Genomic DNA, 19,517 nt, shown 5'->3' with positions numbered 1-19,517 from the left:
TGCTTGTAATAATACTTACACTTACACTTGCATTAGTGGGTACTCTTACAAGTAAAACAAGTAACTGTAACTTTGATATCAAATAATAAGAATCATGGATTATTCTTGGTTTCTTTTCAGAAAACATTTGTAATAACCCACATTAAGATTATAATAAGAGTAACTGATAAATTATGGTTATCATAACATTATAAATGAATGATAAATCAGAGAAGTAAAAGAAGTTATAAATGTGATTTTTACTCTGAACTTGAAATGGTGTAAAAGGTGTAACTGCAATTAAAGATCACTGATGTGTTGGAGGTAAATGGTAGGTGAAAGGTTAGGAGAAAAAGGGGAACTAACAGGAGAGCAGAGATGGTCAACGCCTTATTTGGAAACAGGTTGTTAAGCAACCTGAGACATTAGCACAGACATCAGGACACAATGTCTCTAAGACAGTGATGGAGATGAGATCATCTGTCCAAGCAGGTAGCCAATGAAATAAGCACAGCAACAGTGCTAGCCAATGCAAATGAACCAAAAGGGTGGATGAACCCTATAAAAGGTGGGTGCAAAAGAGGAAACTTTGGTTGGATCCTCCAGGCAGCTTCGAGTCAAGATCGAGATGGACAAAGAACTCTGCAGCTGAAGAAGAGCCGGGGCCACAGAGCCGAAGACTGTCCTGATCATGGGGACCAACCCGTCTGCCCCGCAACATGTGGCTTCAAATTGCACTTCTCTCATCAGCTGGGTTCAGACCCCAAAGACAAAGATGAAGACCAAGGTAAAGGCAAAGACAAAGACAAAGGCAAAGAACAAAGACAAAGAAGAAGAACTGATGCCTTCCTTCCTGCCAGCACCCAAGTCCTGTGTGACCTCACCATCCATGAAGAGAAGAAAGCTCATCAGACCTACAGAGATCCCTGCCTTCGTCGACCAACATCCTCCTACTGCTGCAATACCTCCTTCATCATCAGGCCAGGTCTGGGGTTCGAAAAGCCAAACTGTCCGTCTCTCTCAAAGGTTCCCTTTTTAGTTCTCAGTGTCAGCATTAGGGAAAGATAGACTAGATGATTGATTTTTCTTATTTGATTATTTCTGCTACTGAATTAAGCTGTACTGACCCTTGCAAAATTGCCTTACTAATAAAATATTTAGCATAAAGAAAATCTAAAAGATGTTGTGGACATTCAATTAATGAGTCACCTTAAAGTTCTTTGATGGTTGTAAAATAGCTCTGATGTTCGATTCTGGAGAGGAAGAGGTGGAAAATGTTTATTGGTTCCTGATAGCCCAAATTTAAAACATCATCCTTGGGACTCGCCCGAGTCACTAAAACCTACCTGGTTCAGTAACAAGAGCAAATTGTAATAAAAGAGAACGAGCGACCGTTAACAGGTGTGCTCTGTGAAACTAGTTGGCTGCAGGCTGCTCAGTCTGGCTAATTCACAGGGGGAAGAAGGGTGGGACACCTGGATGGAGGTCGTCAGAAACCAGGCGAATCGTTTCTCGATGCCAGCTTAAACAGAGTTTACTTCAGTTCTGGACAGGGTAAATCTCAGCAGATTTAGGAAACTCGATTAACCCGTTAGATGGAGAGCTGGTACCACATCTCCCCTCTCAGAAGAGGAAGTAGAGAGTGAGTGAGTAGAGAGAGAAGGAGGGGGGGGGATGTGGCGCAATAACAATCTGAATTATAATAATTACATTTATCTAGTCTTCTATAGCTGCTGTGTTATTATTATATTTTATTTATTTATTACTGATTAATTTTTTTTTCTTATGAATTGTTAATTTATTTATTTTTTCATCTTATTTTGTGTTTAAAAAATAAAAATAAAGACATTTGATAACATTGGAATGTTTTTGTAAGAGCTTTTCTTGTGGAAAACCCGATGCGGCCCAGCCTCACCCAGACTCTACCTCCATCGGCCCCCAGGGAAATTGAGTTTGAGACCCCTGTTCTACACCATGGCGACCCGCCTGATGGGCTCACATCAACATGAAGGTTTGGACATCAGAGCTGGGTGTCGAATGTAGGGAAACTGGAACAGACCTCAGGTGATGAGCAGTGAAGCTTCAGTTACAGAAAGACTCCAAAAGAGACTAAATCCAACAAGGAAATACAAGACACACACAAACAAACACTTCAAATATTTATGAATTGATGTGACAACATGTGGAATGAGAGAGAGGGGAAAACCATTCAGTACATTAGTCCAGAAACTATCCACTAAGATTCAGATATATATAATATATATAATCTAATAGAGTATTTTTGGGAATAAATTGCATGGCTACTTCTCACTGTATGAGATATAGTTGAGAACTGCTATAAATAAATCAAAGATATTTACCCAAAATGGCTCTTAAACTCTTCAATTGTTCTCTAACCAAGCATGATTAACACTGCAGTGTTTAATACAAAGATAATAAGAATAGGAATATGATATTTTCTCTGTGTTTTCATGTAGTGAGTTTATCATTTGACCTAAACTGACTTGTTCCCTCAAGCAACCATATTTATTATCTTTTTGTGAAATTTAGATGTTTACCTTTATTGTATACCGGATCATAATCTAACTCAAACACACATTGTTTGTTTTAAAAAACTGGGGTATATATATAGAAGGGATGGGTAAAGATGATGTATTTTAGTCTTGTCTTTCTTTAACACATTTACATATTTCACCTTCAGGCAAAAAAAAAAATGTTTGGTTAGAATTAGAACAAATCTGAAACTACAGAAAAAAAGAGAGATCCATCTCCAGATCTCCAGCGGTTGCTGGGTGGGAGGCAGGGTCAACGTTTCACAGGGTCTTATCCATCCTTATCAACTAATGAGACAGAGAGTGGAAAGTCTTCAGAATGTTGTGGGAGCTAGTCTGTTTGCAGTTTCAGCTTTAATGGATTTTGAAGTTTTCTGCAGATCATCTTGGGCTCAGCTGGATCAGGTGGAAGGACTTAAAGGTTGTATGTCCTCAGATGTGGGTTTTGAGTTTCAGCCACTCAGGGGCTACAGGTCAGCTTCATGGCAGGATTGGTGAATTGATTAAGGTGTATTGAACAAGGGACACAAATAAAGGTTGCAGGATTCAGGTCATTGAGGCCTAGATATAAGGATATATGCACTACACCTCGTCCCATAGACACCCCAACTGCATGTCTGGTTAACTGCTGATTCTAAATGGATTAAAATGATTGGTATGGTGCATGGTTGATTATCTGACCTGTTTTTGTGTTGGCCCTGTGATGAACTGGTAACCCATATTCTATGGTGCACCCTGCTGCTTGTTCAGTAACAGCTTACAGTGTAGGTGAAATCCAAGGGAACCCTCTGACGGACATGATCTGTCATTAATTTAATGACAGATCATTAGCATCACACCTGAATAGAATAATTAGGTCATTAAGGCTCTGGAGAACTGATGTACACAAGGAGGAGGTAATTAAGCCATTTCATTCCAGTGTTTTGTACTTGTGGCACATCTAAAAACACCAGGACAGCGGCTCTCAAGGACTGGAGTTTGAGACCCCTGATTTAAAGGAACACTTTAAAACTTTTACTCCCAAAGCCTTTCCATCTCTTTAGAAAACAAAACAAGGCTTGGCTTTGTGTGAGAACAGAGTAGGAAAACCTGGAGTTTCAAGGCCCAACACAACTACGTGTCTTTCATATGTTGGCAATAGCATTGGTATGATTTTTAACCCAAATCTTTTAATTTACAACCCTTTCAAACTGAAGCACAGCTAAGTTGGGTTTGATTTCATTTCTAGATGCAAGTTAAAACCAGCTCACAGGAAGCCGCAAAACCACCTTTTTAAAACAGGTAATAACCGCATGGTTAATCTCCATTTATATAAATGTTTTTTATTACATGGTTTTCATCCGAGTACCACAAAAGACAACCCAGTTGGGAACCACAGCTATAGAAAAATCCTTATTAGGAGATTCTGGTAAACTTGGAAAATTACACACAAAGCAAAAGGAGCCAAACAGCAGCAGAATGATTGCACATGTTTATGAAAAAAAAGCATACAACAGTATACAAAGCCATGTTATATAATGATAAAGATATAGTTTAAGTACTTGGTTAGATAAAATTCAATTACATTTTTCTTTCCTCTTTTTAATACAAGAGCAGACATATGGCAGCTGTCAGAGCACATGTTTGCTCACTAACATGGCTCTGACTCAAACGTACAGCTCCAAGTTTTGCATAGTGGCTACAGTCATCATAGTTCAACAGCTGAGCTCCCCCTGCTGGTGAAGCAGAAACATCTCCAACAACAGCCATGAAGAAGGCCTCAACAATCAGATCTTTAGAATATCACTGAATACAAATTATCATTTGTATATTCTAATGTTTTCATTAAAATATACACATGAATATACATGACAGTTGTGAAGGAAATTTAAATACTGAGTGGTTTCCTAGAGAAGAGCAGGAATCCATGAAGCTGCCATGTTACTGCAGATCTAGCTTGGCTTTGAGACCCCCAACATTGTTCTGTAGTGTGAAGAATTTTACAAAAAGAATAGAAAAAGCTGGAGAAACAAAGAAAGTTGAGATTTTAAAGCATTGTCACATTCTCACTTTCTTTCATCAGGTCACACCACTGTTCCCTTGTCATGGTTTGTCCTGGCTGGATGCAAATGTATGTACTTTCTGATACAGAGAACCATGTAGATACAAAGCAACACGTTCTCTACAACAACATGAAATTTCTGCTGAAAGTTAGGATTTATCTGAAGGCACAGGGCACAAGTTTGGGTGTGTCTTTGTTTTGGAGTTCAGTGTTTGAATCACAAGTCTGAGCCAGTCTCATATTCATCTGCTTGTTGTTTCAATACCTCTTAAGCTATTGTCAACAATCTGACGCCACATAGCCACACAGGGCATTTGGAAGCTTGCATTCCAACGAACAAAGGACCTTGTTACTATTTTTTTCAACCTGGGCTGGAACTCTGTAGTGTGATCACAACATTTTCTACTCTAGTTCATGTGCAGGGATCTCAGCAGGGGGAAATTGGAAGAGTAGATGTGTGTTTTAATATGGAGTCACATGTGTCCAGACTGGGTCACAGCACCACTCCAGATCTATCGGAGTCCACTGATCCAAAGGGCCAATCTGGTTTTAAAGCAACAGTTTCCAGGAACAGGATGAAGAGCAATGCTTTTTCAGATGGTTCTGGAAACCGCTGAGGACAGTTGCCTTTCTTTGAGGAGTCAATCTCTAAGTAATTTCTAACAGGCATTAGACTGCCTATTATCTCCTCTATGTTCCAAAGTGTTCCTCGTGAGGTAAGCTGCCTGAAGCTAGGCTAAAACCACGTCATGCTAATAACAAATGAGATTTTAATTACATCATTTCTGCCAAAGGAGGATGCTGAGAATACTGGATAATAGGGTGCTCTAAGTTTATCATAAACATCTCCTCCATTTTGCATTTATTTAATAAATTACAGCAGAATGTAGAAACTGTTTTGTTCTGAAGTTAGATTTAAAATTCTCAGGACTTGCTAACAACCACATCTCTTTTATCATGTTCTAATTTTTGAAAGCCTTAGAATTAAAATAAGATGTACTTAGGTTTTACAATGACTTTTTAGAAAATTTTAGAAATGCTTGTGAAGCAACAAACACATAAATAGTTAATAAATATCAAAGAAAGATATTCTGGGCCCCCCTTCTGGACTGACAATAGCTTTATATAAACTTCAAGATTATTCTTTTTTATTTTACTGCAATTATTTTCTCAAATATGTTGAGCACACAAATCTCATCAATTTGAAAAATGTGCACTAGTTTGTGACTGACACCTAGTGCTTGTGTTTGGTATTACATTTCAGAACTACAAAGATCAGTTCAGGTCTGACAGTAAATAGTGGCTACAGAAGGTGTTCAGATCAGATACAAGCATATCATTATATGGAGTTCTAAATTTATTTTGGGCTGAATCATCTACTGCATATACTTGATCAATTAACAGGTATTCTTTCATTAGAAATAACATTTTACATTTCAATGGCTGTGTTGGAGTCTGGAGGCTGAACTTTCGGCTGCATGTTTTCTCAGTCTTTTCTGGTTTTACAGAAGCAGCTAAATGGCTTGAAATTAAACACTTGTGTGAGGGGACAATGTCCTGGAAGCTTTGGTTATTAGCTTGTTGTAGAGATGAATGTAAATGGCTTTTATATACCTAGTGAGACTGCAGAAGGCACTTTAAGTGAAGTCCAGATGGGATCTAATGGATTGGGTGCAAAGGTGCAGTGGAGTGCTCGTTTGTTCAAACACAAAATCTCTAGAATCATTTTTCCAAGAAGTGCTTTTCAATAGACTGCACATAAATGAACATATGCTGATGCATTCTGCATATGTGGGGTTTCAAGAGCCAAAGCATTCTGATGTAACAAACAAACCTAAAAAAAGGCACATAAAAAATTAAACAAATAAATATACAATTACATCAACTAGTTTTACAGTTTCATTTAAAATGTACATATTTCATCTGATATCTTATTCATTTGAAGGCACAGTTCAATATTTTTAACCAGATTACTAAGTCCTTTAGAAAAACCTTAGTGATTGCAATAAAACATCAAGTTGAGATGTGTTGGAAGGAGCTCAGGTTTCCCTTATAAAACATCTTTGGTTGGCTCCATCTGCATCCTGGTAAACACACTTGTAAATTCATACTTCATTGTTACTACTGTATATCGTCACGGAAGCAACAGTTGACAAGCAGAGAGAAGAGCATTTGTGTAATTGTACAAAGAAGTATAAAACACATATATAATATTAGAACATATGCAATATGGATAAGCACTGATACAGGCAAGCTATACTGAGTTTGTGTCGCCGTGCGGACGATGGATGAGGCTGCGTTCTACTCCATGGGAACATGATTGATGAAGATTCCTTGAGCCTGAGTGGATACTCCGCTGTTCTGCTGAATGGACAAAAACCATGTCAGCAAAGGAGCGGAGCAACAAATACTTCCAAACACAACATCACATGTGAACATTCTGCTAAAGTTAAATATTCTATTTTATAATTATTTTTTTGCAGGTCTTTAAACTTTTTATGTGGATTTCACATTCAGTTGCTTCTTGTGTTTTTGATAGAAGCAAAATGATGGCAGGACTTTGCTCTGCTACTTCATTCATATAGATGATTGAGTGTGTTCCAGAAAGAGTCATGCAAGCCCAAACCATGACATAATTACTTTCTCTGTTTAATAGTGGAACACTGTTTGGGGTATTTCTTTGCTTCCCCCAAACTTCACCTTTGTCTCATTACTCTGTAAGACTTTTACTCTTAATTTTCATTTTGCTTTCCTGAACTTAATCTTAATGAGTCCTTGAAGACTCTACAATTCATCATGAAGTTTCCTATTAATAGTAATAACTTCCTTCTACCTACTAGACGTTTCAGCTTTGTTCTTGCGATGTTTGTGATGTGAACTGCTTTGGTCTACCCATTCTTTTTCTTCATCCACAGACAGCTATCTGATTATCTTGACCCAGCAGTGATGTCTAACAACAGACCAGTACCTGAACTAATATTTCATTCTAAAATTTTAGCAAAAGAAATATTGAGTCAACTTCAGAATTATTGGAGAACCTCAATAAAAAATTCCAGTCTGGTTTGAAATCTGTCCAGAATGTTGATCTTCCTGTCATGGATAATAATTTTGTACTTTCATTGTTGTGGGTCCACAGCTGTTATATTTGGTTATGTTCCCTCTGGGTTCTAACCCTCTTTCTATTGCTTTGTTGATGATATTCAGAGTTACCCACCAGTTAAACCAGAGAGGATCAGTTCAATGCAACTGCTCCTGAATACAAGTTCAGTTCAAATTTGAATTTTCTTAGTCTTTGTCAACATGAAGTAGAAATTGTTAGTTTTTAGGGTGCAGTATCCCTGATGCCCCTAGGCTCTAAATGCTCACTTGGCCTTTATCTTTGATCATTCTTTTAGATTGGACAAAGTCAATCTCTGAAGTTGTTCAATCCAGATTTTATTCTGCTCAAGCTTGCTAAACTAAAGCTGTACTTATGCTGTGGTATAACTAGGAATGATTCATGCATATTTTACATCACACTTGGACTTAGACAATGCCGTGTGTGCTGTTCTGGACCAGTCTTTGTTCCATTGCCATCGTCTCAGATTACAACTCTTGTTTAGTTCATATTTCTCTAATCAGCAAGCTCATTATGATCCACCAGCATGTTTTAAAGAACCAGACTAAATTAGGTTTAAAATAAATCTACCGGTAATTTGCTGTGATGTACTGGTGACCTGTCCAGAGTGACCCCCCCCTCTCGCCTGTTGGCTGCTGGAGATAGACACCAGCTCCCCTTGCGGCCCCCATATAGATAAGGGTGTAAGATAATGGATGGGTGAATCCAAATTGAGTGATTTTATTTTATTTTTTCTCTGCTTGATTTTACAAAACACATGGCATTAATTATAATATGGCCATTAATTTTTTCAATAATTTTTTTTAGAAATACAATTGTTTATTTCTTTAATTAAACTAATTCATGCTGTAGTTGTGATTATTCTTGCCACACAGTAAAATTATGTTCACCTGGAGCCTTACTGACCTCTATCAGAGCTCATGATGCTCTGATTTATGATCAGTGCTACATTTGATCATGAGGTCTGAGGAATTAGAGGAGTTCTATCACCACTCCTCCATAAAGGTGTGGTGTTAGAACCTAAACCAGTGTGTATCACATGCTAACTGGGTGACAGTGAGACATTTAACTGTTTAAGTTGTTCAGTGTGCCATCTCTTTCTGGAGCTCATTCTGTGCTGCTGGTGGTGTGTTTTCAGGACTGTGTACCTGTGTCTGTGTGTTGCTGTCCAGGTAGTGCTGTATGTTACAGGAGTCCTCTGCAGGCGCCATGCCAAGAGCCAGAGGGCCGATGTTGGCCATCTCCTGGTTGATGGCTGACGGGCCCACTGGAAGTTCACTGTGGCTCCACTGTAGGTAGTTGGTACTCTGATCCGGAGGCACATTGGCCAAGTTGAGATCTGGGGAACCATAGTGAGATAGAAGTTTTACCCCTGCTGAGTTGGAGGAGAAGTGCTGCTGGAGTATCCAGCTGCTGAAGGGGTCCTGGCTGCCGGCTGGTCTCAGACCCCCTTGCTCCAGGTGTCTCAGTCTGCTGACATTGCCTGGACAGAAGCTGGAACTAGGGAATGTTTGGCTCCCTGGATTTTGGCTCTGGAATGTGGACATGGACTCATGTCCGTTCTGGATGATGCCAGCATGTGGCAGCGTCTGCTGCTGGCTCTTAGGCCACTGCTGCACAGGAGCGCTGTGATTCTCACACACCAGACCCTTCTGCAGAAACTTTGGATCACCAGGAGGTGTGGAGGTGAATTTGCTATAGGGAATTGTGGGTGGCAGGACAGTTTTTTCACCAGGTGCTGTGTTGCTCAGATGTTGAGCAGAATTTTGCAGGATCTGGCCAGTTGCAAGTTCTGGTCCCTCCATCCTGTTTCCCAGCTGCAGGAGCTGCTGGGCCTGAGCTGAAGTGCCCTGAGAACATCGAGCTGGCATGATGGATGCCTGCTGATTCTGGCAGGGTTGGGTAGAAGGGAAGGCCTCTGTCACTGAGTTGTTGGGTACAGTGAGCGCTGGGAGCTCTATAGCCGGGCTGAAGATGTCATGCAGCTGCAGCTGCTGCAGCGGCGGCAGACTGCTGTCAGTGTGACCCTGTTGGGACTGTCTGTGGCTCCTGCTGCCCATCGGAGCGGACACAGCCAGACTCTGGCCTGAAAGCACAGAGTCATCTAGGTGTTCATAGCAGCTGCTCACAGGAGAGTAAGAACAACTGGGGTCGGGAGTGTGGAAGAGCTGTGGCTCACACAGTTCAGAGGATGAGAAATTGTTGACATCTGTAAGGCAGCTCGAGGTGAGGCTGTTCAAGCACTCCCCCCCCTTCTCTTTGAACATCGAGTCAATAAAGTCTACAATCTCATCGGTGATGAAGTTGTCCAGATCCGAGCCAGAACTTCTCTGAGGATCCTCTTCCTGGTGGAACCTCTTAAAGCAGTTTTCCAACTCCATCAGCTCAGAATCGTCTACCTCCAGGTTCCCCAGAATGTCTTCAAAGTCTCCGCTGTGAGTCAGCTTCTCCAGGCTGTCGATTACAGCCAGCACTGACTGCTTGCCCTCTTTCTTCATCAGCACGGGTTCAGCTGGCACCTCTGATGAGTTCTTCTCCTGCCACTCGTTGCTGGCTACAGTGACCAGAGCGTGGGTGTCCATGAACACTTCGTCCACAGGTAAGGGGTTGTCCACCGCCTGGCTGTACATGTTTTCATCCTGACTCATGAAGCAGTCCAAAAGGGAGGTGGGGTGCAAGTCCCTCTTAGTATTTCTGCTGTCAAACATTTTGTCAAACTGGAACTGCGAGATGTCCATAGTGGGCCCCGTGTTGTAGAGAATGGCCTCTCCCGTGGCACAGCTGAAGGGCAGCTGCAGCCGCCGCTTTCTTAGGTACTCCTCTCCCTCAGCATTGCTGAAACAAAGAAGGCAGAACACATGAGGACTACTAGCTCCTGGCTACTTTGGACCTGGTTCTGATACATTTAACATTCCGCCTGCTGTCAATGCATCCAGCTACTTACGTTAAAGCTTTCTGGTATGCAATGATGAACTCAGGTCTCCCTCCTTTGAAGATGAGCTTGGCATTAGAGCTCACCCATATCCAACCGTTGGATTTGCTGAGCAGTCTGAATACAGTCAGACCGCTCTCTCCTGTTTTAATCACTGTCACAATAAACACACGCACATTCAGTTAGAAAAATGGTATTTTGAAAGTGTTCTCAAATATTGTAAATACTGCTGGTAAATAATGGCTCCTGCAGTGACGCCAACATTTGATCAAAGAACTCTCCAAAATGAAATAAACTGTAAAGTTAAACTTAAGACAGATTATGACATTTACGGTATCAACTGTGGCAAAACAAAACCTTGTTTTATTTTATTGCAATTTTATGTGACCGACCAGTAGATATTAGTATGGTGTAGTAGATAGTTTTAATGTGGGAAGTGTATTCTTACTATTTTAAAATAGTAAACTGAATAGTGCTCTTTAAGATGTTTTAAAATCTAACCCTGATTTAAACTTCTCTACAACTTCTTCCAAGACCTGTGCTCCTTGGTCTTCATCATGCTGGTTATTCACTAACGTCTTGTTTCCACTGAGCATTATGATACCAGTTGATACAGTTCAGTATGCTAGCTCATGGTTTGGTGTATGCAGGAGAGCATGTCGACCACCTGTGGAAGGCAGGATTAAACCCAAAGACCTAATGTAACATCATACTAGTGCGACGAGAAACATTGCATGTCTCATACTTGTTGCAAGCAGTGATGTTTTTCTGTCCATTACCCTGACTGTACTGTCTTTGTCTGAAGGAACTTTATTAACTAATTACTTGACTACTGGAAGGCAGCTGGTTGCACTTTATTTTACTTTGAGGTATCTGAGTAAAGACCCTATCAAAACAAATTAAAGATGTGAATGTATTTTCAAGACACTGTATCTCCTTGTTAAATAAACATCAGTGTTACTGGCTCTCCATTTAGCCTTTGTTTATAATGCAGAGAAGACAAGTGAACAGCGAACATACTGCGGATGTGGTTGTCAGCACAGTACATCATGTCTGCAGCATGGATGAACTGGTAGCCTGAGCCTTTCACACACAGCTCCATCTCAGAATAACCCAGGATTATCTTCCCCCTGCAGAAGCAATCAAGCAGAGTAATGTTAGAGTACTGGTTCAACTGGTCTCCATGCTAACCAAACTTTCACCTTTCACTGACAGCACAGGAGGTAAAAACACCTCAAATGAATTTGACTTGACTTCCTAATGCAGATGCAGCCCAGTACCGTAACCCAGTACTATTCTTCTGAAGAATAGTCAAGTACTTCCTAACTATTCCATAATGAAAACCATAGACCTGCTGTCGACGCCAGTGGGTGTAAAGTCCAGCTTGTGCCGTGTCTGGAAGAGCAGCATTTTGGCTCTGATCTCCACAATTGACGGAGACTGGACAGGCACAGCGATGGCAAACAGAGCTAGTTGGATACTTTTACAGCTCTCACTGTCCCTGGAAAAGTTTTGACCATGGAGGTACTTCAAGCGCCCATGGAACTTCAGGGCCTGTTTCAAAATAGGATTAGAATTACATGCTGGTTTTAGGATTTTATTTTTATTCCTGAATTAAGCATGGACAAACCAGGAAGCCGGAGGAATTGTCCAAGAGACATCGGAAGCGACAGAAAAAGCTCCTCTCCAGGAAGGAGGAGTTGTCAGGGGGGAGCTGCTCCGGGTTGTACATCACTGCATTTCCACAGTTCTGGGAGACTAAGACAGAAACACAGACCAAACACATCTGGAATATTCTGCCAAGCATGGAACTCTTACACCGGCAGCAAATCAAATAGACAGTGATTTGTATTTCATACTGTTCTTGCTCATTTCATCACCACTTACAGTCTCCATCGGAGGTGTCTGCAGGAGGGTTTAAGGCAAAGTGGAGCTGCTCTCTGAACAAGGCTCGGTCGTCAGTGTGGATGAGCTCAAACACACTCTGGTGGACCACGTCTGACTGTGGGGAGACGGACAACTGCATCAGGTCTCACTGGCAACATTCAGAACTGAAGCAAGATGGGAGTTCAGACATAGCTGTTTAACTTTTAGGGTTTTTGAGTCACAGTGAAGTTAAAATTATAATTCTTGATAATATCCAGCTTGTTTGGTCAGGAGAGGAAGGGAACAAACAGCAGTTGGAAAATTATATGATAAAACGTGTTGCAATAAATCAATAATTTCCTGCTAAATTAAAACAAACTTAAAAATTTCCATGTGCATGATTGTTTTTCTCCTGTCTTTCTAACCAAAGACTAGATGACGAAAGTTTTCAGTTTGGTGCTTTGATCTCAACTAACCCATTTTTTTGAATGATAATTTTGTTTACAGGGACTTCAGTGTCTTAGTGTTTGTTCTGTTGTTTTGTTTATTTATTTTGGGTATCTAAAATGTCTCCACTGTTAAATGTCCTTTAGAAATTAAAGTTTATTGAGCTTTAAGAGGATGAACTTGCATTATTTGGCCATAAGCATTATACTACTTGAAAATCATCTCAAAACAACAATATCATAGTTTAACACAATAAACAATTAATTGTCAAGCAAAATCTATTATTATGACAGGCCTAGATATGAATACAGTTTGGGGTATATTGCGATAAACAAAACCTAAGCAGGACAGGCGGCCTCTGTCTCACCTGTTGGAAGCCCAGATAGTCTTTGATGGTAGGGGAGGTGTAAAACACCATTCCTTCAGACGTCACCACCAACACAAAGCCATTCAGTGCCTACACAGTGAACACAAAAACATGGTGTGAATGATAAACTGATAAAGAAACTCAACCAGAACAAAATAGTTGGGGTGTGTAGCTGGCTGGCTGCAGGGCTTCGCAAATGTATTCATCTCCATAAAACATTTTCATATTTTCATCACAATCACAAACTCTCATACAGTTTGTTATAAATCTGTATCACTTAAGTCTACAGGGTAATTTAACATCAGTCATTCCTGGGAGAAAAGCTGTTAGAGGTGGTGCTGGCAGAGGCTCAGCATCCAACAGGACAACACACCTGAACATAGAGCCAGAACTGCATTGGAACTGTCATGTGTTTCAATGGCACACTCAAAGTTTAGACCAGCAACATCAAATGAAAGGTCTATGGAAAATGTATTTTGTTCATCCAGACTGACTGAGTTTGAGCTAATTAGAAAGACAAAGGAGCAAAAACTATAGATTGTGGATATGCAAAACAACCTGCAGAGGCCCTCAGCTACACATGTCAAATTTTTATTGGTAAAAAAAAAATATTACCATGAATCTCCACATTCTAATTACGCATTACTTTGAGTTGCTATCTCAAACAAAATGGCAAAAAGGCTGAAGATTGGCATCGTCATGTGACAAAATGTGAACAACTTCTGCTTGATGGAAATACTTTCCCAGTGTAATGTATTTGGTTCAGTTTTATATGTTGTATTAGTTAATAGTTAGAAAACTGAAAGTGTCCAATGAGGAAGTGATCCTGGGCACAGCTGCTAATGTATAATCCAGCAGCTGGAACGTCGGTGACCTAGCTGTTGTCAGGTGAGTGTAGCGCTGAAGGCTTCAGTAACTGTTTCTCCACAGGGTTAACATATCCTCTCACCTGCAGCAGCAACTCTCCTTCAGAGAAGCCAGTGGAGTCCATGTTCTGCCCGCTGACCCCCAGAGGCACCCGGCCGCCATTACCGTTCTTCATGGAAGCTGTGCAGGAGGAGAAACACAGAAGCACAGAAGCATAGACATCATCTAAATGATCAAAACAGAAACTGAAACATTGTTTTATTAAAAAGCTGCATTCACCCTTTGGAATAACTTTTTGTGCTTACAGTAAGGTGAGCTTCAGGTTCAGGTTTAATAATTGCTTCCGTAAACGAAGCTCTGGTTTGAGATGTCTATGTTCTTTTTCTGTGCAGTCATAAACCGTGCACAGAAGTCTCATTGTGGTCTGGTTTAATTAGTAGCATGAACATTCATGACAAAAAATTAAAAAATAAAATAAATTGATTCCAGCAAAAAAAATTTAATTGAGGTTCACTCATAACCTGCCCAGGCTGCATACAGATCTACTAGCTCAGTGTTTGCTTTAAGCTTGCTTCGGCATCTTTTCCATATTAGTCCCCTCTCAGTGTGGATCATTTTCCTCTAGCAGCCCTGCACGTTGCATCATGTTCACAGTAGAGTCTTCCTGGTGCTCCAACACATGGACACCCTGCTGTAATAAGCATGTCCACCAGATTATTACATTGTAACAGTAGATATGTGTTGTTCTTCTGAGTCCTCCCATAAAGTCATGGCATAGTGTTGCAGACTGTTTATGTTTTTGAAAGCAACAATTGTTCCTGCATCCCCTGGAAAGTCTAGAGGTTGGATTATGAAGCAAATACAATAAAATAGGCTCATCTGTACTGTAAAAACACTAAGCGTTTTGGTCTAGTTTCTAGTTCAAATATCTGAGTACACATGAAATAAGACAAAACTAACTTACAAGTAACTTTTTAACAAGATATGGGAGCTTGATTTAAGACAGTGGTGCCCTAAACTGGTCCTCAAGTAGTCAAGTCCTGCAGGTCTTAGATGAGTCTCTGTTCCAGCACACCTGACTGAAATGATTAAACGATCTCCCTTGACTTAGTGTTAAGTCAAAGGTTTGGAAATAGGACAGGAAAACTGGAGGACCGCGTTTGGGAAGCACTGAATGAAAGAGGACTAGTTCCACTTATAACATGGAGAAAATGTCTTGTTATAAATGAAATAATCTGACAATGGACTAGTCCTTTTCTAAATCAATTTGAAGGAATTACTGACTGAAAACAAGCTCCAATCCTCAAAAGTTACTTTCAGTTTGTTTTGTCTTATCTTAAGTGTACTAAATCATTTGCACTAGAAACTAAACAAAACTACTTAGAAAGATTTAGTGTTTTTTGGAGTGTGCAGCTCAGCAAGACCTTTAACAGAAGGAAAACTGATTTGCCACCATGTCTATCCACACACACACACAAACACACACACACGCCTGCAGGCGTGTGCACCCATGCACATGCATTTTTCTGCATCTGTCCATAGGGAGTTTAGTCAATGAGAATGTTTCCTTATCTGGATTGCCACTACAGGAAGATCCCAGTATCCGGCCTCTCCCTGAATGGCTGACCAGGCCAGTCACGCAACTTTGTAGAGGAGGGAAGAGCCTGTTAGAGCTCCTCCTCCAATACACACACACTCCCTTACTCCACACTGACAACAAGCAACACCTCCTTCTTGATGGAAACCTGCAACTCTTCAAAACAACTGTCCACTGCTGTGCCTTGTTCTGTTCATGGTTTCAGTGAATAACTGGGCCTCTGTGTGGCACAGCTAGTTTTCTTTCTGCTCTGTGCTCTTCCTCCACAACATTTTCCATTGCCAGCAGTCTTGCAGCGTATGTTGCTGCTGTGTGGAGAGGCGCAGCAGTGGGACAAAAGGCTGGGTAATGATACTGTGAGAGCAGACATCCCTCAGTAAAAAACACAAAGCCTAAGCCAAAGCAGCAGTCATTCCTCTCATTTTCCTCAACCCACCAAAGCTTATCCAAACCACAGTGTTACTATGTTTTATCTCCTGCTGCATCTACAGTGGGAATGTTTTTGCCCAGGTTGAGAGAAAAACACTTTTAGCATGAGATCAGACTTATAAATCTGGACCTTTCACCACAGCTGGAGAGAGAAACAGCTGATGATCTATCTTATGTGCTTACTAACATGTCGGCATGACTGACCACCCGGTCTGGATTTAAAAAGGAAACTATTTTCTGCTCTGACTAAACCAGAAGAAGTCACTACCGCAGCTTCTCGTGCAAATATCCACATCTGTGTTTGTTTAAAGCTATGACTAAGACAAAGGTGCTGTGATCTGGCTGGCATCATCAGAAACCTGAGAGCCCCAGAACAAAAGGCAGTTCAAAGTCTCATTACCAGGAAAACTGAAATAAACAAAGGCATTTTCCAGGCTGCAGATCGTCCTGCCGCCTGACCCTCCGACTCCATCAGGTTTCAGATTAATCTGACACCACCACCAAGCTCTGACTTCCTGTTTCAAAAAAAGCTCAATGTGTGATTGATGAAATTGCAGAGGAGTCTGCATGTCTGCTGCTCAGAGAAGGAAGACACAGTTCAAGGATCCAGACCTTTAAAAGAAATTATCTTAAATAAAAAATAAATAAAAAAAATCAACCAGGTTGGAACTACTGACGGTCAGACAGACAGAAAAAAATAAGAGTGAGCATCTATCATATGATTTACCATTTACACAATAAATTTCTAATCATGATAAGAATTTTTGATTAATCATTGCCACAATAAATTCCAAATAATGAGGTTTAAAAACCAAAAGACTATCCATATTGTTTGGATTACTTTTACAATTTTACTCCACTGTTTGTTCAATAAAGGTTTGTTTTTGTTGAAAAAAATGTGTGAAGTTCAGTCATTTTAACCTTGACAGTGTCCAAGGTCAACAGATGAAAAATAGCCTTCTGGCAAATTCTGACATATTCACAAAAATGTTAATGTGCATTGTTTCTACCAAATAAATTAAATCCATAAATATCAGTACAACTGAAAATATAATTCAAAGCCGGTACTGTGTGCAGTTTAGTGATACAAATGACACTTTTTTATGTGACTGGTGTCCTAAAGACATATATTACATATAGAAATGTTTTTCAAGAGCATTATTTGTGTTTGTGGGAATATAATTACTGTGTCAGTCATAGCGTTACATAAAAAGGAAGTAATAAATAGTTATTATCGTCAATTTTATCATTGTCACCATATTATCACAAAATATCGTGGTAAAATTTTAAGTACATATCGCCCACCCCTAGAAGCCACTAAGCCTGAGCAGCAGAGCAAACCGGATGGAAACAGCTAACCTCTCCAGTCCTGAATAAATGAAACTGAGCAGGGAAGTAGTAGAAAGCATGTCAGTGATGCATAGGGGAATATTATCTTGATTTGAAAACATTTAGTTCCAGTAGATTCTGAGCAGAGATCTGTGTTCTCACGCAGTGCTAACAGCCAATAGGAGCGACTGCAGCAGGTCCTTCATCCTTCCACTAACGGTCCTGCATCAGTGACACCAGCTGTTCACATGGAGTAAAACTAGCATACCTATGCAGACCTAAACTGTTATACTGCTTGCTCTTTTAGAAAGTTTTGTAGGAGTGGAAATTGTCCTCTGAGCCAGCTATTCTATTATTCTGGAGTGTAGCAAATCCTGGCAGAGGATGGGGTCCAGTATAAATCAATTTATAAACACAGTCTGGTTCTTTTATCTGTTAAATACAAATTACATTCTGTTCCTGTATGTTACCGGTCAGCTGTGTATGACCAAGCATTACCATTCATTAATATGTAGCTTTATAGAAACAACTCACTAGACTTGATCAAACGATATCTACTGCCTCTCTGTTTTAGCTGATCTTGAATTGAAAATGAAAGTCCAATCGATCTTCAAAACCTTTATCTCAAACAGATTTGAAGTCGATACCGCTGGCTTCCTGGTATGGAGATTTTTTAAAAGGTTTCAAAACCAGCAACATTTGTCATACTGTTCCAGTGCTGATCCTATCCCACCTGATGTTGCAAAACCTTTTTAGCCGATTGGGTGAAGGCTACTGAAATGTTTCTCTTTTCACAATAAAGGCACATACAGTTATTTGGAAATAATTTCACCCATATAAATGATGTGATGCTCCTAAAGGCAATGAATGTCTGTTAAGGAGATGACTGTCTGCAGGCTACCTGAACATATAAACCAATTAATTACTCAGCTAATATCAATGTGTCATAAATGTTACTCTATAAAATACAAGAGGCAAACAGGTAGATTCATTCAGCGCAATGTTTAAACTTTATGTTTAACGAAAAAGTTTTCTCTAAATTTTATGTATCACTATCAAAACAAAAATATAAATGTATACATAACTTTAATCATAATTCAAAATTTATATTATGTGGAAAATTGGTTTATTTAATTTAGGTCATGTCATCCACTGCTGCTTTTTGGTTTTAAATGTAAACGTAATCATGACATATAGATTTTATTTAATTCATATGTTTGGTTTGTTACCAAGATACTGTAAACCAAGTATTTTTCTCTTATATTCCTTGACTCACAAAGCAGCTGAGGTCTAAATAAAATTGAATAAAATGTAATGCATGCTGGTGAAAACAGCTATTTATCTGCTCCTAGGCAACTGAATTTTAATTATGCTCTACTTCCTGTCTGTTTTCATACCCCTTAATTTCAAGTTAAATTTGTGATCAATATCCACATTTGTCAAAATGTTTTCCTGTAGTCTCTTATGTCTTTTGCAGCTATTTGGTCATAACGTCCTGCTTCACCAGCACAGTCAGCAATGTGGAAATGGAATCAGAGACAAAGGAAGTAAAACTCTGTTTGCTGCGTTGGGCGTGCCGCACAAGTCACTACAATGATTTTGATCAGTCTAGAAGCACTTCCAGCTCTCAGAGGAAGGAAATCATCAACAGTTTGAGGCAAAAACACCAACTTTGCTTTCGAAGTTTAGCTCCCCACATGTCAGCTCTCAGATGTTGGCAGCTGCTGATGGATAAAGCCTGGAGTAATTACCACTACAACCAGTCCTTCAGACGCCTGATCCATCTGAATCACAGCACTTGAATAAATGCAGCGCTGCATCTTCTGTGGTTCTGATCCAACTGTCAGGCTCCGAGTAGGGACAGCAGCTGATTCTGGTTGAGCACATAAACAAACAAAGCTTTTCTGGAAAAGTCAAACTGTAACAGTGAATTTGAGAGAAAATGTAGTGCTGCGGTTTGAAGCTGGACAGACTAAGGATAAATCTTCCAAAG

General features: G+C 40.1%; 1 protein-coding gene across 2 annotated transcripts in view; it reads right to left on the bottom strand.

Moving 5' to 3' along the window:
- Nucleotides 1–3,988: 3,988 nt before the first annotated feature.
- The window catches only part of LOC122840204 (aryl hydrocarbon receptor-like), a 38,395-nt gene continuing 22,866 nt past the window's right edge, over nt 3,989–19,517 (bottom strand). The window contains exons 3-11 of one of the 2 annotated variants that reach the window (XM_044132444.1): nt 14,252–14,349; nt 13,303–13,392; nt 12,510–12,624; nt 12,253–12,380; nt 11,974–12,176; nt 11,643–11,752; nt 10,635–10,776; nt 8,839–10,525; nt 3,989–6,936 (exon numbers count right to left, since the gene is read on the bottom strand). In XM_044132444.1, coding sequence (XP_043988379.1) covers nt 6,874–6,936; nt 8,839–10,525; nt 10,635–10,776; nt 11,643–11,752; nt 11,974–12,176; nt 12,253–12,380; nt 12,510–12,624; nt 13,303–13,392; nt 14,252–14,349 — 2,636 coding nt within the window. In that variant the 3' untranslated portion in view covers nt 3,989–6,873. The remainder of the gene's footprint in view (nt 6,937–8,838; nt 10,526–10,634; nt 10,777–11,642; nt 11,753–11,973; nt 12,177–12,252; nt 12,381–12,509; nt 12,625–13,302; nt 13,393–14,251; nt 14,350–19,517) is intronic. The other variant, XM_044132445.1, reaches the window with a different exon arrangement.

Source organism: Gambusia affinis, linkage group LG11 (assembly GCF_019740435.1).
Source record: "Gambusia affinis linkage group LG11, SWU_Gaff_1.0, whole genome shotgun sequence".
Lineage (NCBI taxonomy): Eukaryota > Metazoa > Chordata > Actinopteri > Cyprinodontiformes > Poeciliidae > Gambusia > Gambusia affinis.
Note: the sequence above shows the minus strand (reverse complement) of the source record. Positions and strands in the feature narration are given on the sequence as shown.